The sequence below is a fragment of the Strongylocentrotus purpuratus genome, unplaced genomic scaffold (genome assembly GCF_000002235.5).
Source record: "Strongylocentrotus purpuratus isolate Spur 01 unplaced genomic scaffold, Spur_5.0 spur5_scaffold_1, whole genome shotgun sequence".
NCBI lineage: Eukaryota > Metazoa > Echinodermata > Echinoidea > Camarodonta > Strongylocentrotidae > Strongylocentrotus > Strongylocentrotus purpuratus.
Genome location: NW_022145594.1, coordinates 34772883 through 34800550, shown reverse-complemented (window position 1 = coordinate 34800550; position 27668 = coordinate 34772883). Strand labels below are relative to the sequence as shown.

At 36.8% G+C, this 27668-nt stretch overlaps 1 protein-coding gene across 5 annotated transcripts in view; it reads left to right on the top strand.

The window, feature by feature from the left end:
• Positions 1-26664, top strand: part of LOC105444504 (rho GTPase-activating protein 32-like) — a 62747-nt gene extending 36083 nt beyond the window's left edge. For 3 of the 5 annotated variants that reach the window (XM_030978131.1, XM_030978133.1, XM_030978134.1), the window contains 10 exons: positions 6243-6365; positions 9002-9170; positions 12287-12352; positions 15399-15548; positions 16240-16481; positions 16804-16991; positions 17301-17428; positions 17980-18187; positions 18761-19011; positions 19346-26664. In XM_030978131.1, coding sequence (XP_030833991.1) covers positions 6243-6365; positions 9002-9170; positions 12287-12352; positions 15399-15548; positions 16240-16481; positions 16804-16991; positions 17301-17428; positions 17980-18187; positions 18761-19011; positions 19346-21309 — 3489 coding nt within the window. In that variant the 3' untranslated portion in view covers positions 21310-26664. Of the gene's footprint in view, positions 1-6242; positions 6366-9001; positions 9171-10055; positions 10113-12286; positions 12353-15398; positions 15549-16239; positions 16482-16803; positions 16992-17300; positions 17429-17979; positions 18188-18760; positions 19012-19345 lie in introns of all 5 variants that reach the window. The other 2 variants (XM_030978132.1, XM_030978135.1) reach the window with 2 other exon arrangements.
• Positions 26665-27668: the final 1004 nt, after the last annotated feature.

Sequence of the window (27668 nt, the reverse complement as noted above, 5' to 3'; positions counted from 1 at the left end):
TGGGGGCTTGATCACGGGGGCATTACTACACCTCTCTAATGCCCTCTGGGATTAACTAGGCGATAGTCTACGCCCATCTTGATCGTAAATCCACTCCCTGGGACTCGCGTCAGGAAGGGATCGGTGGCGCGGCACATCTAAAGTATTCCCTCCAATTAATCACCGACTACCTGTGTGGCGTGCCTTGTGTCATCGAAGACATCACAGTCATCCAAAGCCACTCTGGAAAGCATGGATCAGGACCATTTTTAGAAGTTTTCAGATCGATTTGAAGGCTTGCATTGAAACTTTGGATGGCAGTTGATTATGTTGAAGATTTTCTGACATTAACATGGAAAGCATGGTTCAGGACCATTTTTAGAAGTTTTTAGATCGATTCATAGACTTGCCTTGTGCTTACTGGAAAGATTTTGTGACTTCTATTATTGTTTTAATCATTTTTTGGACCAGATTCGTTGCTTGCCCTGAAAGTTGGTGTGGCAGCTGATTTTCTGACATTAACATCATTGTTTGTTATCAACTGCTGGACTTTGTTGTACTGATTTTGTGCTGTCTTGTGGTGGTCAGAGACTCATGGCTATACATTTCTGGAATCGGTTGGAATTGCGATGTCAGTGATATTGTGTTAGTAGCTTTGATGTAAGTTCTTCAGTCGTATCGTGATCATCTTACGAAGGGATTTCATGTATGAATGTAGTACGTGCATCTGCAAAATAACATCAAAGTATTCTCATGTAATGATTGGAGAAGGGGACAGATTAAAGAACACTTGTTGAGGAATACATTACCCAAAGGATTGTTTACATTGTATGTACTTGGATTCATTGGAAATAGAAGAAGAAGATTGTGACTTAAACTTCTTACTGTTGAACAACTATTGAGAGACAGTTGTTAATAGCATCACCCAAAAAGTGAGTTTTGCCTCTCAAGAGCTGGCTATGAATGTGATAAAGTTTTGATCAAATTTGTACAAGTTTTGGTTGGCTAGTAGAACAAATGGTGGTTTGCCATAGTCGACTTTTGTCACAAGTACAGTTTATTCTCCTGGTAAATGTACCAGTTTGGGGGTTTTGATCCATATCAAGCTAAGAACGGGAACACTTGTTTATATGCTCATTTTTATTCAGATATTACTAAGTCTAATGTTGAGTGAAATTTTATTCACAACACCATTTATAAACGAGACAATTTATAAACAACACGATTGTTAATAACCTCAACTTCTCTTGTATCAAATTAACTTCATTTTGATAATCAGCTCTCTATACTGGCAATAATTGCAAAATCAAATGCATTATTAACATTCCAATTCTGTCAACTGTATCGTGATCCTTTTTATTCAGGCTGGAAAAGAGACAAATAAACCCCAAAATTAGAACAATCAAACAATTGACTCATGGATGGTTGATCTCGAATGTAGGTTCAGAAAGGGAGAAATTTGATAAATCGGTCGATCCGGAAAGTGACTCGTTTTGGCGAGATTATCTCGACACAGCTGCATGCAAGGTTATACTTGGACTCGGCATTGTGAAGGGGGGATTTGATAACTATTGTTTTGAGGTTGGCGTACTTTGAGGATCACCAGTCCATATGTGAAGGGGAAGAGACGGCTAGTGTTTCTATTATGCAAGTTTTGTATTAGTTGAATCGAGGATATTCATTGTTTTCGACCCGTTGTTGTGGATCGCTGATTTTGCATATGAGGAGTTGTCGTAACTTGTTATTTGGGATTTATTCATACAACAGTAAGTAAATACCAAAATATGCGTGTATGAATACATATGTATTCAATTACCCACATAATGCACTATTGAAATGTACATATTGTTGGTATTATGTCACATAGCAATACAGTGTACATTGTAAAAGCCAATATTTAATTTGCTTCTGTTCAACGCAATGAAGCTCATGTTGCATACATATTGAGACTCTATTTTCATTGAAAATTTGTTATGCGTTATAATCATTACATATCATGCTAAAAAGTGAAAGGGAATTCAAGTCTCTGTATGCCTTTCCGATGTCTGTTATGTTAAGTTGTCCATCTGTGTGATTTGGGCCATTCCAAATCACATGGAGATGGTGCACATAGTGTGTGCAAACGCTTAAAATGGGACCCTTCATCCTTGTAGTACCCAAAATCTTTTTTTTTTAACTTTAGATAGATTTAGATATTATCCGTGGAGCGCCAGTGTGTTAACTCGTAAGTAGTGTTAACTCATAAACGCATGTAGAGTTAAAACGTCCCCTTGGCAGATAATATGTGAGGCTATCTGTCAGTAATCACTTTCAGGAATATTCGAGTAGTCTGACAGCTCAAGATGCTATTTTGTTGAGCCCTCAAATAAAGGTTTTCAAGACAGCCTGTGAGACCGATATGTCAAATACCAAAATGTTGAGACCAAAATGCGGGTCTTACAAGTTTTCAGTCTTGTGGGATGTCAGTCTTATAAACCCTCTGATAACTTTAAAGAAGGTTATAGCCCTAAGAATTCTATCTCGCCAGAGTTTTGATCATGCTTGCATGTGCTTTTTGTTATCCCTTTACAAGCACTGCATGTTATCCATATGCATTCATGCACTGCTTGCTTTCTTTCTTTATATCGTAATGTGTAGTGTATACCCCCCCCCCCCCTCCCATACCTTGTTTCATCCTCTGCATAATTGCACTCATCTTTCTTTCCCCTTCTTTTTAAAACAGTGAGAGCAGTCAGTTGAGCTATGGAGGGGAAGGGGGAGGGTAGAGATCCCCTTCTCCCTCCCCCTGTGTAGGGGAAGGGGAGGGGGTAATAAGCTGAAATATAATGCTTTAGGACAGATCTGAGTTTTTCACTAATACATTACATTGTACTTTCTGTGTGCTTCTAAAGATAATGGTATTGCTGTGTGTAGTTCAGACACACACACAAGAATATATTTACACTAAAAGGAAAACTAAAGAACCATTCAATGTGTAAGAAACATGCGAATGCAAGTGCTTGATTTTTCATAGCAATTCTATGTATTTTATTGACTTTATTCAATACAAAGAAATATGGATGGGATAAGGAAACTTCATTTTGTAGGAGTGGGACAAAAGCAACTTCTCAACTGCTCTTTACTATGTTTTTCTTTTCTATTTTCAGTTTGGATCATGATACTAGTGTTCCCCCCTTTCAATCCTTGCCTCCTACCATTTTAAGATATACACAATATTCATGCCTTCTCTTCATGATTTCTCTTCTCTTCCAGCAAAGTTATTATATAAATTTAACAAAAAAACGTGCAGTGAAGCTTGTATGTCATATGTGATTTGATTTTCAGTTTGTTTTTCCAGTTGTACACACACCTTGTTCGATGCAAAGTCCACATCACATGTACATTTATAATAATAATAATAATATATATATATATATATATATATATATATATATATATATATATATATATATATACATGTATATGCTACCAAAAATGGTGATTTATATAGTTTGACGCATTGTTTGATGGTAATACTAGTGCTTAGACCCTAGTAAATATAAATGAATGAGCTGTGTTTTGGGCTAGAAACAGCTGTTTTTAATTTACTTCTGTTTTATATACATGTAGTGTGCTTTTTCATTTAAAGTTGTAACAAAATATGATTTTAGATTATGTCATTTTGATATATCAGTACATAGCTTGTAATCATTCTTTGCAGTAAAAATACAGTTGTTCACTGACATTATTGTTTTCATTTTAGCCATTCAATTTTGATTTCGTTCCCTGTGTATACATGTAAAACATTGCTTCACCAGTATCAAAAAGAACTTAAACTTAGTGCATATGTATATTTGTATGAAACCATGTTTTGCACCATGCATCCATTCAAATAGATCCTTTTTGTGCATCAGAACACATCAAGTTATCAAAATATTTATGTGTGGTTTAGTTTCTATACAGTACGCTATGTGCTTCAAAACATGGTCCTTACAACAAAGCATTGATGTATGTGTATCAGTGTTTTACATGCTAAAGTATTTTGCAGGCCACTTTTACATTGCAGAGTAATTTGTTTTTGAATGGATCGAAAATAGATGCAAAGCACACTTTTTAATGCTTTCATGGAATAATTGTAAAATGTTTCCATTTGGTATCCTCTACCCAATTATAATATTGCCGTCATTAGAAGTATGCATAAATACTGTACTTTTATGGTTGTATTCAATTTTCGATGTTCTGCATGATAATAATTTGACACTGCACAAATATATCTGGAATAGAAAAACGGTTATAGCAAATGTTGATACATGACACATAAATTAGTTTTTAGAAGTGGATTATTAGGGATATTTTTTTGTGCTCACTGTACCTTGCTAACTTAGAAAACCCCTATAAATAGACCAGTTCACAAATGTATTTAAATATCATGCATACATATCTGAACTGGGGGGGGGGGGTGTATTTCACAAAGATCCTAAGTTGAACTTATCTCTTAGTTGGACTTAACTCTTATGGAGAGCCATTTGTAGCCTTAAAATAAAATATATTCAAAAGTGAAAAATCAATTATTTTAGACATTTCATAAATTCCACATCAAGAACATGAAATCTCCTCGATAATAGACAATATGAATAATTTGAATCAACATTTTACGCCTTTTAAAATAACTTTTACAAAATATTTTCAAGGATGCTAATGGCTTTCCATAATTTGTAAGACACACTTAGAGTTAAGTTCGACTTAGGATCTTTGTGAACCACCCCCCCCCCCACCCCCAGCTCACAAATGTATTTAAATATCATGCATACATATCTGAACTGGTCTATCGCAAAGAACTGCTTGACTGACTTTTGGGGATATGACAGGCACATGAAGAAAATGTGATAGTGATGGGGCAACTAAATTTGGACGGGTCTCTGAGTGACTAAGCCATGTTTATAAGGCCACATCCTGTGCACTTCTGTACTAGGCTCTACTGAGTTTGTGACACACCATCGACGACGTCCATAGAGTTTTATTCGGCTAGACAACGCATGAAAGCCCGTTTTGGGTTTTGAAGACGTGTCAGTGTTCTAGGGAGAAGTTTAGGTTGTGTCCTGTAAAATGTCAAATATCGTCATCAGCCTGTACATGTTTTTTCATAGTTCTCCCTAAAGATGAAGTTGAGTTCTGGTCATGCGATTGCATTGTGAAAGAAACGGTGTGGAACCGACCAGAAAAGGTTGATCATCTAGCATATAAGAATTTGTGTGTATTGCAAGGTTCTGGAATCATCAAAATGATAAGAAATTTGGCCAAGTCTTGGTAAAGTTACAAACACTTGCACAGAAAGATGTATATGGTACTACACGAACACGTGGCGTAAAAAGCCGCCCCCCCCCCCCCCCCCCCCGATTTTTACGATGTTACATGCATATTTAGAATATGAAGGCATTTGAAGAGCCATGCTTTTCAGGGAACATGTATTAACTGATGTTCTTCCACACTTGCATAATAAGAATGAGTAATGCTCACAAATTATTTTTCACCTCTTCCCAGAACTCAACCTTCTCTTTAAAAGTATACCCCTTGCAAGAACAAGAAAAGCGATATTTTACAGTGTGGTGAGGGAGCTATTGTTCATTTCACCTACCCTGTCATATCTGATTCAAAATCAAAGTCAAATCTAAAAGATTATAGTTTCTAGTTTTGTATTATTTACCAAATCTCATCATAGAACAAAAAATAATTAAGTTTAAGTTTAATTCTTCATCATGTATTATTTTTGTTGGTAAACGTGTGATATAGCTATACTACATGTATGTAGGGCATTAGAAGTGCTAGTTATTACTATAATTATTAACATTGGGTATTTTCTCATTAGAAATGATTACCGGTATATAATTGGATAGAGATGCATGAATCATTTTCTCATATTTCTCTCATTTCAAAATATAGTTACTTTACTTTGGATTTGTTATATTATAAAAAAGAAAAACAGTGTCTGCAATTTTCCTATGATGTGTGCCTATCCATGATGAAACGGAAGGCAGAGCTTTAAGTTGGGAATTGTTTGCCAATTTTGATTAATTTCATCTTCATATTATTCATTATTATGCCTATTCATATTTTTCTTGTACCTGTAAGTGAATGAAGGGTCATATAAAGTTCAAAATGGAGTTCAATTTCGCAGAGTTACACCATATGTCAATCTCATCAATTATACCAATAAATCAATCAAGTTACATTGGTTTCCTCGTGCTAACCTCAACATCCTACCCCTTCCTTTTCCATGACAACAGCTCGATAACCATGGCAACCACGTTGTAGCCAGCGAAGAGTCGGCGATCAACATTCCAGCCGTGGCGGCAGCACACGTAATCAAGAGGTACGCCGCGCAGGCACCCGACGAGATCTCGTTAGAGGTAAGCACCGGATGGTAGAATGACTAAGACGACCACACAAATGATCGTATCGCTTACAAAAATACTGCACCTAAATGTCATTAGATTTCCTTGCATTAAAACGCTGTTACCTTTCAACTTTCTCATGATGATATGTGTGGGTTTAAGGTTGTGCGTGTTCAAGCAAATTTAAATTGTGTTAGATCAAGGTGTGGAAATTACAGGAACACTGCTGCATAGATAGGGCATGTTGGACATTTTTCCCACTTTTCTTCACGTTTAAAGACATTTTGTAATGACAACGACAACCATTTAAATGATCATACAGCTTACCAAAATTCTGCACGCTTTATCACTATCTTTCCATGTATAAAATCGTTGATATCTTGTACCTTTCTTATATTGATGTGTGTGGGTTTAAGGTTGCGTGTGTTCAAAAAAAAAAATTGAAAAAAAAATTGTTTGATCACTTCTGCATCGATGGGGCATTGAGAACACCGCCCCTCCCCCCCCCCCCCAATATTAGTAGTTGTTCATAAGTGCAGTGGTGTTCTTACATTTTTCGAAGTTACATCGTAACTCTAATGAGTGTGTATTTTACCCACACATGTATGTGAGAGAAAAAAATATACTGGTTCTACCGTAATTATAATTAGGTGCAGTATTTAGATATTAGACGATACAATCATTTGTTTGGTAGCCCTTGTCATTCCAAAATAGCCTTTGAACCTTCCTTTAAAAAATTGAAGCCAAGATTTTCTTCCAAAGCAGTAAGTTCTGGCAATTTCAAAACTTCTCTAAAAAAAACTCTTAACAAAAATGATACAGAAACTGTATCAATTAAATATAATTTTTTTGAAATAATAATGACTTGAAGAGAAGAAGAGGTTTCAAGGGCTCAAAGCGGGTGTTGAAGAATCGGCATACCCAGGTTACCATGGCAATTCAATGTATCTTGGCTTTCATTAATGTATTGAATGTGCCACACTCCTACACGATTATTAGTCACTCCGGAGAGCGTGAAGGATTCGGCATTGAATATCGGCTCCTTTGCCTCAGCCAGTCACGTCAACCTAGAATGTACACGTAGCTAGCTTTCTCTTTCCAATATCGCATTGCAAGTGGCCATAGAGAATACATTTTTGACTGAATTTCTGCCTGAATTTCTGCTCGCTTTGAGCGCAAGCTTTGGATCTCTATACTGGATTATAGAAAGAGAATACAGAGAACATTTGTTACTATAATTCCTTGTGGACTCTTGTGCATGGGATTTTTAATGCTGTAAGTAGACAAAGTTAGTATTTGCTTTCTTCAAAATTTTGACAAGAAATATTGCTGAGCTCTAGAATTGAATAGAAATTCATCAAATATTTACTCTTGGAAGTTTGATTTTGAATGTGAGAGGGCTAATGTAAGTGTTATTTAAAATAATAATGATAATAATTAGATTAATTGTAGTGCAGCCGATATATATAACATCAATTTTAACTTGTCAAGAAAACAAAGTACTGCATATTAACATCATTTGATATTTTGCTCTGTCTCTTTTTCTTTTTTCTCTCTTTTTTTTTTTTCTCTCTTGCTTTATCTTTCTCTTTCTTTTTCTCTCTTTTTCTTTTTCTCTCTTTTTCTTTTTCTCTCTCTTTCTTTTTCTCTCTTTCTTTTTCTCTCTCCTTCCTCCTTAGTCCTCCCTCCCTTTAAGTTTAAGGTTTCCTTTTCTCTCCCCCCCCCCCTTTTTTTTAATATTCAACTCCTTCTGTCTCTGTTACTGTGTCTGTATAAATCTCCTTTCTGTTGATCTACCAATTGCGGTTGAAGAATAAATTGCAGTTGTGGTTTCATTATATTAGCATTGTTATCATTCATGACGTATATGCACTTTGGTCTCTGTACGCACGAATTAAAGTGCACCCATATTGTATTCTTTATACAGGTAGTATGAGTAATACAACAGTTCATGACTAATGAAGTGTAATTCTTTCATGTGAATCATTGCGTCTGGTTCGTGGCAGGGGCAACACCTTGATACACTTGAACAGAATAGATTAAAAAACAAAAGCACCCAAATGTATTACATACCACAGTTTAGTTTAACTCTGCAAGGGAGCACATCTTATTAGTAGTGCTGTGGATTATAGACATTTTTTCAAGCAAATATGGTAGGAATATCGAATTTGGTTGAGGTAAAAAAAAGAATAGTATTTACCGTAACCATTTTTAAACTACTTTTTACTTGTGAAATCAGGTGAAGGTATAGAAAGTAAGAAAGAGGCTTTAACAAATTATTGTTTTCATCTATTTTTGTGATATTTCAATAATATCAGTTTTCTAGTCTTTACCGGTAAAAAGTGCTTCAGTCCTTTTTTTTAGTCTACAAGCAAATGAAATGTTGTTTTAAATGATTGTCAGTTAGAAAAATGCCTTGATTGACAACCGCAACAAAATTTTGAGGTAATAGAGATCTTCTCTTCATACTAGAAATTTAATGAAAGCTGAAACGAATCAAAGTTATTCTCAACGTTTTTTCGACATTTCATTTTACGTTACATTTTACGTTTCTTCATCAGGTGCAACAAGTTCGGTTGATAGTGCTCTTCATACTGAAACAAATCACACTTAATCATTTTTTACCTTTTAATTTCACGTTTCTTTTCTAGGTGGGAGACATGATCTCGGTGATCGACATGCCTCCTCCCGAGGACACGTCGTGGTGGCGCGGCAAGAATAAGTTTGACGTGGGCTTCTTCCCTCGCCAGTGCGTTGAGATCATCAGTGAGAAACTACCCCTGGCAGTCGCAGAGAGGGTACCGAAAGGGCCCAAACCTGGTAAATATTCTTTATTCTAACTTCACTCGTATCTCTAGTATTTCTAGGTGTTTTTTTTAATACATTTAATGTGTGGTAGTGGCAACGACAGTGTCAAAAGGTCCAAAACATGAGGAAATTTCTCTCTCTTAACTCTTATCAGGTACTTTTTGATTTGCAAGTTCACTAGTGGACTGCTACGTATGCGGTCATTTTTTAAGCAGGGTTGACGAGGCACGCTGACTGTCGTTTGTTACCTTTTCAATTTCACATGACGACTAGTGATTTTGCAAATCGAAAAGTCCCTATTGTATCTATCTACAGTATGTCTAGGGCTTGGGATAAATAAAACCTGTGGTATTAGCAGAAAGAGTACCGAAGGGGCCCAAATGTGGAAATTTTTCTTTATCCTAACTCACTGTATTCATGTCTAGGGCTTGTGATAAATAGATACAACATCAGAGCTGCCAACTAGGATTTTCCCGTAATTCGTACAGAAATTAACAATGATTACGGAAGTATGGAATGTTGTCTAAAAATATGGATTACACGACCACCAAAAACAAAAATTAAAAACTGAGCAGCCTCAACTTGGTGCAGTATAGGCCATCCAACACTCGCTGAAAAGACAGAAAAGTATCAAGTATTCTCTTAATAGAAGCCAATTTTCATGGAAAACTGATGTGTTTTGATGACTTGAAAATCAAAATTTAGCAGATTTGTGTGAGAAAAATCACAGACACAAAAAGGCTAGGTATTAGTTTTGAAACATTTTTTTTCCTCAGCGTCCACGCAGTGTTGTAGTGCAGTTTTTTTTTAAATTGATAGCGCCGCATAGGAAATTACTGATTTATTCCCCAAAGTACTGATTTTGAGCCTTGTGATTACTGCTTTTCTGTTCTGGAGGTTGGCAGCTCTGCAACATGACAGTGGCAGACAAGGTATCAAAGGGTCCCAAACCTGGTAAATATTCACATCTGAAAGTGTAACAATAACCAAAATATATTTTGTTTTGTACGTTAGTAGTTCCAGGTATGATATTTACATTTTATTATCTGTATAGAGATTTGTTCTGGGTTTGTTTTGTTTGTTAGTAGTTACATACCTTAATAACCTATTCAGGGTATGATATTTACATTTTATTATCTGTATAGAGATTTGTTCTGCGTTTGTTTTGTTTGTTAGTAGTCACATACCTTAATAACATATTCAGGGTATGATATTTACATTTTAATATCTGTATAGAGATTGTTTCTGTTTTTGTTATGTTTATTAGTAGTCTCATACCTTAATACTATATTCAGAGTTGGAGTTCAAATACAACTTCTGTTTTAAGATTTTACAAGTTGTTGAGTTGAGTGATATTTTCTATGTTTACTAAGATTTTCATTTTGATCAGAATTTTACACTAACACTTTTGTATGATATTTCATTTGAACTCTTAGTGAGGGTGTTTTGGTAAAGTTTAATTCATTAATAGGGACTCTTAGATTTGCACGACGAGAACGAGGACTGCGACGTGTGACATCCTTTTAAGGCAACGTGACATCCTTTTAAGGCACTGGCAGTGACGTCACATTGCCTTAAAAGGATATCACACGTCGCAGTCCACGTTCTCGTCGTGCAAATCTAAAAGTCCCTAATATTTGTGGTGAAGGCAATTATTCTTAGATTGGTGTCAGTGAAGTGTGTTTGTTGTCGTTGTTTTTATATCAGGCCCTCTACATTTTAGATTAGGAAATTTGATTTTATATCTCTTGTTTTTTAGATGGTTTGTATGATATTTGAAAGTTTCGATGGTTTAGATACCTCATTACATCCATGGAAACCACAGCAGTAAACTGCTATGGTTTTTGTTTACGTGTTAAATGAATGGCAACCGCGTGCAACGAAGGACTTGCGCTTATTAACAGATCTCTTTGTTATAAGATAGAGATGTGAAACGAATACACTTCATGTCATCATTATAAATATGCCATGGTTTTGCTGCATCATATCTGAGCTGAGCGAACCCTAAACCAGGATAATATACCGTGGTATATGTGATTGACATTTAATTGAAATTCCTCCTTCAGTACCTCAACCTCAGCGTTGTTTCTCGTCTTTTTTTCACCATAAACTTTCAAGCAGTCATGTTAAATTATGACAAACATTACATTTGGCCCGTTATTTTGCCTGTAAATCATCATACGCACCTTCACAATCTGCTGAAATTTTAATAATAGATACATGCTTTGTATATTTTTGTTAAAGTACTTTTCATTTTTAGGAGATTTCACCTTTCATTTAGGAAATTGAATACTCACTCGCTCAGATCTTTTTGTTGATGCCATTGCAACATAACTTGCATGAAAATTCAATTGCTCCTGAAAAAACATTACATTTTGTTCTTTTCCAAGAGGGGAATAATTGATTTGATATTTAAAGCTATTTATTTTTGGACCAATATTTGATTAGTGTTTTATCAACAGAAAATCAGATTTTCATTCAAACTATCTCATTAAAACACAGGTTCCAAGTAATCATTATTTAGAAGTACATACATGTACATGTACTGTAAGAAAATATATAAGCTTCACAGAGATGCAGATATCTCATAAATGTGCACCTCTTTAGTTTCATTAACATCAAATGTACCAAAGTTGAATTTTTCTAGATCAGTTTCTGCTTTTATTAACATTGAACTCTTGTATATTATACCACTTGTTTCTCCCTTGCTTAGTATTATGAGATTATGTTTCACCAAAACCTTTGTTACCGCGTTCTCTTAAATGTTCAGCTTTTGTTTTCATCTTTTAGAAATAACCATATTTATGTTCTCCCTCTCTCATTTTACCTGACATCAGGGGGGTGTTTCACAAAACTTGTCATCAGTGACAAATGATAGTTTTCGTTATAAGCTACTAAAATCATTGCTTCTGATTGGTTATCAGCACATTTGTCACTGATTTTTGTCATTTGCAGTTGAAAAAAGGCTTTGTGAAACACCACCAAGCCAAGGTTTAATTAAATTGTGTTTTGTTAATAGAAATGATGTCAGTAGAGATGTTAGCATTAACCATCGTTTCTCTCCATTCTCTCTCTCTCTCTCTCCCTCTCCCTACCTGACATTTAATTTAATCGTGTTCTATAAATAGAAGTGATGTCATTGGAAGCGTCCGGTACTTGGTCACAAACAGGGGGCACCAACACACAAACCACTAGTAATTAATTCCCGCTTTTCACCTCTTGTTTAATCTAATGCTTGAGTTTTTGTTGTGACTACATTTATTCTTTGCTGTTCATTGCCTGCAATATTAATCCATATGCTTTTTTTCTGTTTGCATGAAAGTTTTTAAGCTCTATATACATACATGTACATATGCAAGTGTAAGGTATTATGGCCTATCATTTGAAGGAACATGTTCCAAAATTGTCTTAGCTTCTGTTATTTGGCAGGGGATATATTTGATATAAGTATTATATGATTGCATATAAACCCCTACAAAAAATGGACACTCAAGTTTGATCATTACCTCTCTCTTGTCATGGCAAAATAATTGCTATATTTAGTATCATTAGAATGTTTGTTTATTCCTCTTTAAAATGATATCGTATTTGTTATGATATTGCAGCCATGAAATGAACATTACATTAGAATAAGGGGTAGGGTCAAAAGTGAAAAGTTGCAAAATGCACTGGTAAGCACTGGTAAAGTTGTGCAGTGCACTACACAGCAGCCTTGCACTCTTCAAAGAAAGAAGAATGCACAGCCAAACAAGAGCAGTGCATTTGCAACTTTTCACTTTGCCCCTTTATTTTGAGGTAATGCAAATTCTATGACTCAAAGGTCATAACAAAAGGGGTATCATTTTAAAGAAAAATAAACACACTTTCTAATGATACTAAATATAGTGATAATTATGCCTTAACGAAAGAGATAGAATCGATCGAACTTGAGTTTCCAAACTTGTTTTAAGGGGGGGTATTTTACTCTGCTTCATCTATGTCTGCTGCAATATTCAACAAATCTTTTGCTGGTAAATTTAGTTCTTCAGTCTCCTACATTCTTTAAAGATTCAATTATTTTTTGTGATGCAAAAATGGAACATACGATTACATTTTTGCATCCGTCATCCTTCTCTTTATCAATGTTTTAATTTTACTCTTATTTTTTAAAGTAAAATTAAATAGAGAAGTTACAATCAAATTAAGTAACTTCCAACATACAAGAAACTTACAAAATTAGAGCTGTAAAGTTGGTTGCATGAAAATATTGGAAACGAGGCATGAAATAATGCATTTATGTTGCTTACTCCTGCATGTGTTTGATGTGCATATAACCATATTTGCATAATGATTTGCATAATAATTAATTAGCATTGATTATCTAACTACATACAATTCTCACACAGTCATAACACCAAATTCTAAAAAGGCGAAATTGCAGTGTGGTTACATTCAACATCATTTGCTGGGCTACTAAAGACTTCCAAGTCTATGCAAGGCTAATTCTATAACAACAAAAAATAAAATTAAAAAAAATTGCTGCTGCTATAATTTTAGTCAAAATATCTGAATTTTTTCCCAACCCACATTCTGTTTCTGACCCTTACTCCCTTCCTCCTTCTAGTTGCCCCCTGAGGAAAGCAAAAACACAGATTTAAATGAAGAGTATTGTAAATACCTGTCAACAAAATTAGTTCAAGGAACATTGTGGAAGTGTTGTTTATGTTCTTAATTTCAGGAAGCATCGATATTTGTGTTTTGCTGTTTTTGCATATATTTTTATTGGAATTTCTCTGTGATATTGCATTCTTTTTAGGCTGCAGCTTGCAAGTGTGACCTGTGATTTGTGAAATTTTCCAGCAGTTTTTCATGGAAATATTTGTGTATATTTGTGTGACATTGTTTAAAAGTTTTGTATTCAAGTGTAAAATATGCATTGGTATTAGATACTGCAATAAAAAATTTGGTGTTTGAAGTCTTATTTCCTTTTTCCTTTTCTCCTATATTTTGAACAGCAATCTTTTTGTTGTAATTTATCATTTATAATACTCAATTGCTGTCAATTTTCTCTAATTATTCTTTTCCAGATACTATGTTGCATGCTTTTTCGTTATATACTACTACAATTACTACTTCTACTACTACTTCTACGTCTGTGCAAAAAATTATGTTTTTTGTAACGATCTTTTGTTTGTCCCTTCGTACTGTTCATCAGATATGGACTTGTCAGTGAATTACTTGTATACAATGTCAGAATTTTCTGGATCAACTTGATATATTTAGATACTCAACAATAATTGGAATACTTTTTTAGAATCTGTATCTTGGTTTGCTCGCAGATTAAAGCATGCTTTCCTCATTCTAGTCATGTCTGGGATTTCTTTACTATATATTGTATTGTGTAGTGCATATCATCATTATTTTTAATTTTTCTGTCATTTTCATTAACTCTGAAAGTAACATTCATGTACATCTAATACATGCATTAGGATTTGGGTGTATAAGTGTCATCTAATATTTAGACTTATTTAATAAAGGATATAGGATAATAATTTCAAAGGGAAACATAACAGGCGGTCATTATAGACAGGTTGTCTTTATAGACAGGTGGTCACTAAAGCAGGTTGTCATATCCTGGGGGCCAGTTTCTCCAAACAGTCATACACTGTAAGTCTACCTTCTTAGACATCCCTTTGAAACGTGTGTTATAGAATTAACACACTATGGGATGTCCAAGAACTTATGCCTCAGTCACACGTTTGTGTATTTGGCTTGCCGTTTTAACATTTATTCCTATTTCGTGATATCAAGAAATGATGTTCAGTTGTAAAGCGATGGTAATTCTTGATATCAAGAATTCAATCCTTGATATCAAGAAATAGGAATAATGTTAAACGGCTTGCCATGAATATGCAGCAATACGCAAGCCAAATATGCAAAGGTGTGCCTGAGGCATTGGTTTCGAGAAACTGGCCCCAGCATGCTTTGTTAATACAGTACCGAAGCTGTAACGTCATAAAAAATCTATTTTTAGAATTTCTCATTTTTTTTCTTCATTTTACGAAAGAGCATAAAAAATCGTGTCTAAATGTCGAAAACCAAATTAATATGTTGAGTAATGGCCGATGCTCTTTCGGAAAATGAAGAAAAAAATGAGAAATTCTAAAAATAGATTTTTGATGATGTCACACTTCACCACTCTATGAAATGGGTAAGCTCGTCATTCATTCGTTCATTCATTCCTTCGTTCTCTCTATCCAGTGTTGAGGAAGCATGGCAAGCTCATTACATTCCTTCGTTCATTCATCCTTGAGAGACCGACGAGGAGGAGATTAAAGCAGAGTGGTATCCTGAAGGAGAGGGTGTTCGGATGCGATCTAGGGGAACATCTTCTAAACACAGGCACTGATGGTAAGTTTATAGCTGCCTGTAAGCTTCTCAAGTTTATGTACATGTGTATCACTCTCCCCCTCCCATCACCCCCTTTTTTTTTCTCTCTCTAACTCTCTCTCTCTATCTCTATCATTCTTGTAAAAGGAGATTATTTATCTTCTAAACACAGGCACTGACGGTAAGTTAATAGCTGCCTCACAAGATTTAGAAGCTTTTGTTGTGTTTATGACAAGTTATGTGGGTGTGTGTGTGTTTGTCTATCTTTCAAAAAGTGAGAGTTTTTTAATGTGATATATGGGAGAACAACTTTGCCTGATTGTCACACAGGAACTAATTGAAAAATCTCTTCTCTGTTTATCTCTCTCTATCTAACCTTCCCCACCCGAATGTCTCCATCTTTCTCTTGTGTGTGTGTGTGTGTGTTTTGTCTTTCTTGGGGTGGAGGAAATACAGGTTCATGTATAATTTTTAGGGAAGATGGAGGGAAGAAGTAGTAGAAGAACACAAAGATATTACTAACTTACTAGACAGAGCTGCAAGGAAAATGAAACAATATTAGAATGTTGAAAAATGTGGTTTTTGTCAATGCTTGTCTAGCTAGCTAGAATGATTTGTTTCATTGTATGTCCTACACCTACTCTATGTGTACCTGCACATGTATGTTACTCTGAAATGATATATTATCCCTCATCCGTCTCCCCAATCACAGTTCCCTCTGTGGTCCAAGACTGCTGTCACTTCATCGAGCAGTATGGTATCGTTGACGGCATCTACCGGTTGTCGGGCGTGGCCTCCAACGTCCAGTACCTTAGGGACCAGTTTGACAGCGAGACCACACCCAACCTCGACGAGTATAAGAAGGATATCCACTGTATGTCGTCTGTTTGTAAGCTGTACTTCAGGGAGTTGCCCAATCCTCTGCTCACCTACCAGCTCTATAAGAAATTTGAGGTAATTAGGGGAAATCCCTATGAGGAGGGGGGGGGGGGGGGGAGATAGGCAGTTATATTTATGTTATTGATAAACACAAGAGAGAATACACACTGAATCATGTTTAAGTTTGAGCCTTAAGTATGTGTTATTATGTTTCATTTGTTTTGTATTTTGTAGGTTTATTTGTAATTTTTTCTGTTGTTCAATATGTAATTGTTTATCGTTGTATTTTGTTTGTTATAGTGCTTAGAGACTTCGGTGGTAAGCGCTTTATAAACACAGTTTTTTTTAATTTTTATTATGTGAAGTCCTACATTCTCACTTTATTTTCTATTTACAGGAGGCTGCTATGTCGGGTGAGGAGAATCGTTTGATGAAGATGCACGACACGGTCCAGCAGCTACCACCGCCACACTACCGCACCTTGCAGTTCCTCATCCGCCATCTCTCATACATGTCATCGTTCAAGAGTGAGACCAGTATGAACATCAAGAACCTTGCCATCGTGTGGGCACCAAACTTACTCAGGTAATGGTGGGGATGATAATGGTTGTGATGGTGATGGTGATGATAAGAATATGATTAGGTTTGGAGGTAACTCTTATGATGAAGATGATGATGATGTTGGTTCAGTAGTGAGAACAGTATGGACATCAAGAACCTTGCCATCGTATGGGTTTCAAACAATACTCTTGTAATGTATTTTTCCTCAACCCAAGCTCCCACCCCCTGCCTCAACCCCACCTCCCCCCAATCTGCCCCACCCCATCAGGCTTATCTGTACTAGATCTTGAAATTGATGTATAATAATTTGTTCTTTCTTTTTGTCAACCACAGGTCAAAGGACATTGAGACTGGTTCGTGTGCAGCTTTCATGGAAATCAAAGTCCAGGCGACCGTCGTAGAGTACCTTGTCAAGCATTGTGATCTTATCTTCAATGATAAGCTCTTCCCAGATGTCCCAGGTAAGAGCAACCTTCTGAGAATCTGAGAGTGTTTCACAAAGATCCCAAGTCCAACTTAACTCTCAGTTGGACTTGAATATTATTGAGAGCCATTTTTAGCCTTAAAATAAAATATATTCAGAGCGAAAATTCAAGTATTTTAGGCTTTTTATACCGGGGCTAGTATTTACTTGATGTTGTCGACATTTTTCACATCAGTTTTGTGTGTGTTTTGTTGTTTTCTGTTTCATTCTTACGATTTACTCTGATGAGTGCAAGAAGAAATGCTTAAGTATGTCTGTATTCTTTGCTATTCTCTGAAACTCCTTACCTCCTGTCCTAAAGAATTGCCATACTCTGATAGCTTTCAAAAGGATTCTGAAATCACATCTTTTCTGATTTGTTGTGATATTTTTCTCTGTTTGTAATTAGTGTAAATTTTGTATGTCAATTATGTCATTATTGTCAATTATCTCTCTGTGTTTGTTTGTATGTCTTGTTTATGCACTTTGTATCAAATGATAAGGCGCTTTATAAATGTAACATTAAGATTATTTGCCTGTTCCTACCAGGTGTCAGCCACGAGATGGCACGCCCCAAGTCCCTGGTGCTGTCCACCCCTACCAAGCTGCTCTCACTGGAAGAGGCCAGGGCAAGATCATCATCCCAGGGAAACGACAGCGCAGACAAGGATGACAAACCAAAGTTCATAGAGGTCGGAGGAGGGCCAGCTGCTCTACCCAAGCAGTATCATACTGTCATAGATCTCCCTCCAGAGAGGTAAGGGGAATTCCCTTCTCGTCTACCAATCAATTGATCATAATCCCTTTCATGACAATTTTGCCCATATTTTGTGGATAACCACAATAACTTTGCACTCAAAGCTCTAAAAATACATCAGATGGAAAAGTAAAAGGGAACAATTTTTGCTCAATCTATCTCCATTTTGCAGAACTATAGTTTTGCGCTGGATGCCAGTAATTTTTTTAACGTAAAACAATCCTTGAATTGGCAACTTATTTGACCAGGATTGCATTCTGCTATGGGTCTGAGCAGTTATCTAAATGATGTTTGTAATGGATCAAGGGGGCGTTATTTTGTTGCCTTTCTGGCTTGAACAGACAATATAAAGTGTATACATCTTTCCAAAGAGTATCCTTTGACTTCTCGACACAGGCGAGGTAAATTTGTACCTGGCAGGAATTAATTCCTTGACATGCTGGAGCGCTGTACTGGCAGCTAGGCTAAAGCTGGGGTAATAATAAATGCGCCTCGGAATAGAATTTCTAGATAGACGGCGCTATAGAAATGCCTATAATTGTTATTATTGCTATTCTCTTTCTCCTGCCTTAGTCGCAAGCGATTCTCTGCTTCAAAAGCCAAGAAGTCCCCCGGATGGAAGGCATTCTTCTCAAAATCGACCGGTAAGGAGGTCAAACGCAAGATGTCACATGACCCAGCTTCGTTACGGGTACCTCCCTCCAAGCACTTCGGTTCCAGGGCACACCGAACGAGCCTCCGATCCGTCAAAAGTGCGGAATCTCTCTCGTCCGCAGAGTCAGCATCAGAGCTGCAAGGCCAGGAGAAGTACGGCAATATTCTTGGTAAGCTTTTTTTTTATTAGCTAAAAAAGTATATGTTTTCACGACACAATATCTTTCTACACCATTAGTAATTCAGTTTTTGTTACTTAGGATTTTTTATGAAAAATGTACTTGAATACTACAGAAACATTTTGAACAACAATAATTAATTTAAACTTTTAGATTCGAGAATGTTACAGATAACAAAAAGGACAAGACAGGAAAAAAAAGTAGAAATGGAAATTTTATTATAGTATACCTTCTGTTTCTTTTTCCTTTAATGCCAAACTTGTGCAATTCCATTTTACAATCTATCTTTTACAATTGCACTGTCTTTGTTTTTCTGTGAATACAGATCCCCGATTTAAGGGTCACATGCGCCGCAGTTCAGTTGCCTGCATGGAGAACAACCTGAGGAGATCATCCTCGGACTCTTTCTTTGAGGTAGATGCGGACATCGTTGCCGCGGCAACCAGGGAGATGCTTGCAGAGAGGAGAGGCGAGAACCCCTACTCCGGTGACGAGATCTTTATCGAGGAGGAGAGTGGTGCGACGTGTCAGCTGGGACGCCGGCGCGGAAGCGGCACGAACAGCCCCTTGTGGATTGACCAGAGCTTGAGCAGCATGGAATCCGATCAGGCATCACTGAGGTCACCCTACGGACACCAACCTTCAATGCAGATCGGCAGGAAGATGAGTGCCGAGAACAACTGGCAAGTCGGAAATGATGATATCCACATGGCTTGCGATGTAAACGTGCATCATTATCATGAGGAGACTCCCCCGCCCTCTCCAACTGAAGCGTCCTCACCTGAGAGGTATCAGTGCACCATCGCAGAACCTGTTGCCGTTCCGCAGCGTCACCCGCTGAAGACATCCATCGCTATGCCGGTGGCAGCGGCGTTTACGCCAGAGTATCGCGACGTGGAGATGACAGAGAGTGGATGCTCTTCCACCTCACCAGATCACACTGGTTCTGTCCTGGATAAGATTTCAAGAGCGATGTCTATCAAGACGAAAGCCAAGTTAAAACGGGAGTCGAGTACAGAGGCGGATGATTACTCGAGTTTAGGCCGGAGTCCCGACACTGGGGTTGATGATGTAATGGATCGTCCGATCATGGTGACGGTACGTACACAGACCTCACCGCACGATACGTTGGATGATATGGACACGGGGGAAGAGGTACGAAAGTACGACGTCAACTTACAGACGAGTGGGAGTGATGGTGCTGTATTCATGCGTACCCCTGCGCAGCGCCGATCCATGAACCTTGACCTCTTCAGCGGGCTTGACGAAGCGCTGTTAGGTACGACGGCGCCCCGACCGAAATCTATCCATGTCTCGTCGCACCTCGGCAGAGGTTCCGAAAGCTACGATGATGATTTTGCAGCTTTCACGACCCGGTTGAGCCTCGACAATGTCCTTTCAGAGTATGACCACATCCTGGCTAAGTACAACAACCGACCACTGACTCCGGATTTTGATCGTAACGATGATATGTGTAAATACGATGGTATGTACCCTGGACAGCGTATATCGAGTCCGCGTCATGGGATCACGCCAGTCACTGCCCTTAACAGTAACTGTAATAACACCCGGCAGAGGCGGTTACAGCACAGGTACAGCATGGGTGATGAAATGAGAGCCGAACGCTTCAATAACCGTTACTCGACCGTCCTAACGGAAAACGGCGAGACGCGGAAACGGTTGTCAGCAGGTGCAGTCCTCGACCACCACACCCCCGGGCAGGAAAACGATGAGGAAGTCGTGGTCGTGAGATTACGACGCCCTAGACCACCTTCAGCACAGAAGAAACTCTACACCTCACCAGAAAGATTCTCCATCAATTCCCCGGAATTCCAAGCTTCATTCGCTGACCAGCAAAACGGCAACACCCCGCCCGAATCAGCCAGTGACCTTAGAACTTTAAAAATCGATGAGGGTCAACGGCCCATATCGTCTGTCGATGCCGTGTATCATGTGACCCTGCCGACGAGACCGAACAGTCAACAGAGAGGCATATCGAAAAGTTTCTCTTTAGATTTCCAGTCTTCCATTCCCGATGCTATGACGAGAATAGGGGAGGGTCTGGGGAGTGGAGAGATCGGTAACACCGTGAACGAAGCGGAAGCTGGAAGATCAGGGATGATGGTTCATGAAGATGATGTGAGATTAGATAACCAGGATGTAGATGGAATGCAGGAGATAGATGATGCAGACTGCTTTGCTTTTCAGACATCTTCTCAAGACGCATCCAGTGGATCGCCTCTCATAGATCGCTACCCGATCATAATCAGTGATGAATTAGAGCTTTGATGCTTTATGAATATGCTGAACATCTTCATGGCAATTCATGGTGCTTGATCTCAGTATATCTTAAGAAAACCGACATTAAAAATTAATTCAGTCCCACCTAAATACTGTATAAGCCAATCCCAAAATCAAAAACATGCAGACATGGTGGCAGAATGCGTGTGCAAACATGTACAAATCATGAAAAATTATGAAACTTGTGAAAATATCTGTGACCCTGTGAACAGCAAAATTATTTATAAACAAAATAATGGCTCACGCAGTAGGCTGTTCTTAAAAGAGAACCAAATAGTATTGTCTTCAAAAATACTTTGATTTCAGACTCTAAGATGCCAAACTTAGATCATATTGTTAAATCTTTGCCTGGATGATGTCTTGTAGTAGGGGATTTCCCCACCTTGTGCTGGCCCAAGCTGTGCCCTGTTTCACAAAACTTGTTCTCAGTAACAGGTGCCAGAATTTTGTTACAAATTCGCTCTCAGCCAATCAAATGCAATGATTTTAGTAGCTTATTAAAATCTTATCAAAAACTTGGTATTGATAACGAGTTTTGTGAAACCAGGCCCTTTATTCTCTCCCCATGTAAGTTAATGTTACATAATCAAGAAGAATATTGGTCTATTTAAACAGCATTACTAATTGTGCTTAATCAAGAATGTTACTCTTTTTTGTGGTGCAAAATGTTCATGTTTTCCTACTGTGTATGTATTATGAAGTCTGTATGTGTATGTTGTTGTTACATCTCAGTGTTAAATAGATGGATTTGGGGGTCGAAAATTAGCTATTCGCCCACGAATGTGTAAATAGAAATTGACTAAGTAATTATTGCCCTGCGTACGATACAGTGCCATGCTTCATTTTGTAATAATTGAACAAATAATTCAGGTTAAAAGTGCACTGTCTTTGCCTCTTGTATATGTTTTGCCTTTGTAGGTTGATGATAGTATTTAAAGCCAGAATACCTTGCCTTTTTTTGTATTGTATCTCTCGCTGAATTACATGTAATTTATGTAGAGGATTGAGGCAATAGATTGAAATGCACGAAAGAAAAATAGATCGAAGCTAGACGATACATGCTTGAACGAAGCATCTCTAATTTACTGTCACTTAAAGCCACAATGTCCTACTGGTAGCTACTTGCTCCCTTTATAAAGAAAACTTCCTGATCGGGGCCTGTTGGTCCCCCATGATCCTCTTTTTCGTATGTTAATTAAGAGCTGAGTTAATGAGATAGCCACCTGTCACAGTGACCTCGCTTGGTGGTCTAATCCCTTCTGGCTGAACTAGTACAGTCAGCCTTTAAGCCCTTTTCCAATATAAAAGATAATTTTAGTGGCCTCTGAATAAAGATGGCTGCTGTATTTTAAGGGGATCATTAATAACCTTAAAGTGTATCAATCGCCTGAATGAAATTACTTGCATACAGCTAGAATGCATGAAATCAACCTCAAGTAATTTACCTGGCTTTCTTTGGGCTAACGGATACAGAGTATGTAGAAAATAAAGAAATAACATCAAACTTATAGCACGGAAATGCGGTTCTGTGCGGGCCCTATTTAAAGCGAGGGCGTGCAGGTGTGTGGAGTTTTCTACTCTCAAGTCACTTTTATTGAAATTGTATTTTAAGTTGCAAAATCCCTCAAACAGAAGTTGTATTTGTAGCTCATATTTCTGAACATTGCAACATATAACTACTATCAACAAAAACAAAATGTTTTTTAGAGATTGGTACACGTTGAGGTTAACCGAGTTGCCAATTTGCATACCTGAGATCACACATAACGGTTATACTGATTAGTTGCGTGTCGTTAGAATAAAAACCTTTCCTTGCCCCATTTTTAACAAGAAATAGATACACAGAATGCAATATTTCACTTGCCCATTGATGTTATGTACTTGCACTGGTTATTGAGTAGGACAGTGCTGTATAAAATAGAATAAATCTATACAAATTGATTTGAAAGTGATATTGAAGTATTTTATCCCTATGGGTCACGGCATACTGAAGAAACAAATGAGTTTTATAAAACGAACAGGAATTATCAAAAACTTAAATGGTTAGGGCCTAATTTTACTGTAGCTTGGGGTATTCTAAGGGCTTTTTTTAAGACAAGATTCCCCATATGAATCCTGTTTAATAGTACATGTAAGTGAAAAACAAAACTCCTTTTCATTGGTGCGAATGGTGCATCTCTTTTTCGTGTCTTCATCATTATAAAAGCTATAGTTCATTATAAAAGCTATAGCTGTACTCCTTCTTTCCCATATAAATTGATCTTGCCCCCTTCCAGAGTGTTTAACTCTCATGCATATTCATGAGCCATGCAAATTATTACGTTAAGGTTTACTCTGTGTAGGCCAGCAATATACCTTGCCAGAGAAAATTTAATTTGTTCCATCTTTCACATGCAATGTATCCCACCTATTAGATATTAATATTCATATATTCATGTCATCAATATTCATGTCATTTATATTTTTTAATTCTCCTATTTATTCATAACTTAGTGGGTGGTTATTTATATTTGACAATGCCTGTATGCTACTATGATACTACAAGGATATTTGAATGAGATGTTTTTTTTATAAGAATTGCACTGGTATTTATTCATGTAATGGTTATAATTACTCTTATTGAAATATAGATGAAGCACTTTATGTCATATTTATGTCAAAAATGTTATTTTAATAACAATTACATTCTTACATTGCAAGGTTTCCCAGTGGCAGATAGTTGACTTGTCATATGACCCATTGCTGTCAAATCTACATTTTGACTCCTCTTGTATTTTTTGTAAAGCTTTGCCCAACAACGTTTCAAAGATTATTGAAATCCTATAGACAGCCACTTACGTGCAATACTGCTTTGCAGCACTACATGAAGAAAATTGTGATAAAGACGTTACATATTTAATGTATTAAGGATATATTTCATATGAATATGCCTATATTAGTCCAGTTAATGTATTTGTAACTCAGTTTTCTGTGGTTTAGATGGCACTTTTTTTTCTTTTTCTTTTTTTCTCCATTTTTTGAAAATTACATTGTGCATTAGAATAGGCCCAATAAATTTTGGTGATAGTATTTAAGTTTCAGAAAAAAATCATTCTCAATGTTAAAGATATAAAATTAAGCTTAACTTGGGGATTACCATCCAAATATAACTACCAAGTTGTTTAACCATTTCTGATATAGTTTTCATGGAATTTCTTTGAAATTACTCCTCTAATAATCAAATAATTTGAAATAGTTAATTTGAATTATACAGAAATATTTGTTGAAAATTCGAATTAATTTTTCCTGTAGGCCTGCTAAATAGTGTTGTTGATTTTGATTTGGCATTTAGCTCGGGCTGAAAACCAAAATATAAATTTACATTTTCTCGTACCGGTATACTTTTACTCTATTTATCTCTCACTCAGAACCCGTTTCTCATCTCATATTCTCGACACCAAGATGCGCCTTATTATTTGTTTCATGTAGTGGATGAACGTCAATTCTTTCATTGTTTTAGTCACTTTGTCTCTGTTTGTAATGACGGTGGCAATGGAGTGCCGGTATTAATTTCGACATTAAGGAACGGAGGGCAAATTCAAACCTTGAAATCCCTTTGCCAGGTTCTTGGGGTGTTTTTTCTCCCTCTCTTTTCTCTATTCATAGCTTCAAGTTTTAATGTGGGTTTGAATAGAGTGGGCTATAACCTTTCTTGCACTGAAGCGACTGAAATATTGCCTGCATATTGCTTAGAAATTGCAATAGTCCTAAAGAATGTGAAGCTTACATGTAGATGTAGAAACAGTCTTCTTTTAAAGTGTACCAATCACCTTAAAAAAATATTTGTTGTACAGGGAGAATGTATCAGTTCTTTCTCAAGACTCGAGAAACCTCTTCCTAACATGTTGTAGGTGGTAAAGAAACTGTGTGAACAATGAAACATTGTGTTTGTAGTTATGAAGACAAAATTCCACTTACTGAAGGGAACCCACCATCTCTTTATATTGAGCATGATTAATATCCTAATGGTTTAAGCCATACTGTACTAGAAACACTACCGCAAAATCCCCTCTCAGGTCAGCTGTTGCAGTGTGGTCCCGTAATTCGCTGCTTCCCTAGCTGCGCTGTTTGCTCACGCATAGAGTCCTCTGTCTGTGAAGCAGCGGAAATTAGGCATTGTGTTACGCACTGTTGGCAAGCCGACCATGCGATGGCGCTGTGCAATATACAGTACCAGAGCCATCTATCTATACACGGAGTTTGGCCAACTTGTTTTCACTGGGTCACAACATGGTGTCCAACTCGAACCGGGTTGGCCAAACTCTATGTGTAGATGGCTCTGAACAGTACACTAGGGTAGAAAGTTCATCAGTTCGGTATCGCTTTAACAACAAAATAGTAATTACTATATGTCACGTTACAACTGTTATTCAAGGTCAGGTTATCATGAATGTGCTATTATATTATCATGTGACTGAAATTTTGATATACAGATGAGAAATTTATAAACTCTTGCTCTATTGACTGGGAAAAAATTGCTAGTGAAAAACAGCATTTATGTTGAAAGTATTTAAGATAAATGTTAGTACCGGTAAGCTAAATTAAAGTGTAATAACCTGAATGTATTCATAGAAATTAAATGTAATTTAAGTGTCGAAAAAATGTAAAATTGCAAGCATTTGAATAGTAAGTTGTGGGAAACTTTCATAGATAGGGGTGATTGAGTGGCTATTTTCTGTTCCATAAGCTACAAATGTGCTTTGTTTAAAAGGAAGGTAGATATATTGTAGAAATTAATGCCACACATCAAATTATAGCGCTGGACACATTCCAAATTACTAAATGCATTGATAAAAGTTGAATTAGAATCTTAATGCAAGGTGCTGCATTAAAAAATATGCCATATTCTAGGTTGTATTAGTGCCATTTTTTTTTTGGTCTACCTGTAAATTTTATACCATTTTCAAATATTTGAAATAATCAAATTAGGCATACTTTATTATGATACAACTCACTGTTTTCATGATTATGCAATATTTTGATGCTAATATCAGATTTGCTTTGGTGAAATTATGAAACTGATATCTGTGTATTGACATAAGTAGCAAAGAGTATTTTGTTGAAGAACTGAATGCGTCGTGTAAAATATGAGTAAAATGTTCATGTCATGTTAATGTGGCTGATTGGTGTTATGACATGTATGTAGATGCAAATATATGGACAGTGTAAATGATATGCAAATTTATGCAAAAATTATCCATGTTTACCTAATGAGGGAATAAATGATTTGAATTGTATATGTGGCAGAGCGTGAGAATAACTGTGATGTCTGTATAATACACAACTGCTAAATGAAGAAAAATATCTGATATGTGTCATCTCTGTTTTTGTTACTGTCTGTGATTGTCTGATTAATGTATACACACGCACAACACACACAGGCACACAGCCCACATACATACATAGTACAAGAGTATTAGGTGAAGATATACAGTCAAACCTGCTTTAGTGACCACCTGTCTACAAAGACCACATTTATTGTTTCCCTTGAAAATGGTTTCTCATTGAAACATGTACTGAAGGATCCTGTACATAAGGACCACCTGCCTATAAAGACCACTTTTCTTGTCTCCCTTGGGTGGTCTTTATAGACGGGTTTCACTGTATATTATATGATAAGTAACAGCCATGCTTCCTCTACTCTCTCTTTCACACAAACGAACACACACATACACACAAATGTCTCTCTCCGCCCGTCTCTCACACTGACACACTATATACTATACACAAATTTCTAACCCACTATAGTCTCCCACTCACATCCCAACCACACACAAATACACCTACCTGCACCTACACACACCTACACACACAAACAACCAAACATTACAAATCCCTTTGTTACACTCCAGCCATTGCTCTTTCTAAATACTTTCCTCTTCATATTGCAGTTTTCATTTTGTTTCTTTAAAATATCGAGGGGTCAGTGACACAAAGACGCAACTCCATATTTTGCCAAAATTAGTATTTGATATCAAAATGTTCAGAAAAATGTGGGCTTTCCAGGAAACACAAAGACTTAACTCCACCCAACACCCCATTGAAGTCAATGGCTAGTGAAACATAGTCTCGACTCTCTAAGGCCCAAGTACTCAGTGACACATAAACCACTTTTGTATGATACACCTATGAGAAGAAGGCTCATCAAATTCACTGGCAAGATTCTTGCCCTGAATAATCATATCAGAATAGGGCACTTTATATAAACTTCCACAATTTATATAACAATTTATTGGATGTGCACCTTGCAATCAACTTACATACACCAAGATAATTCACAACAGAAAAGTGGGAAACAATTGAAATTA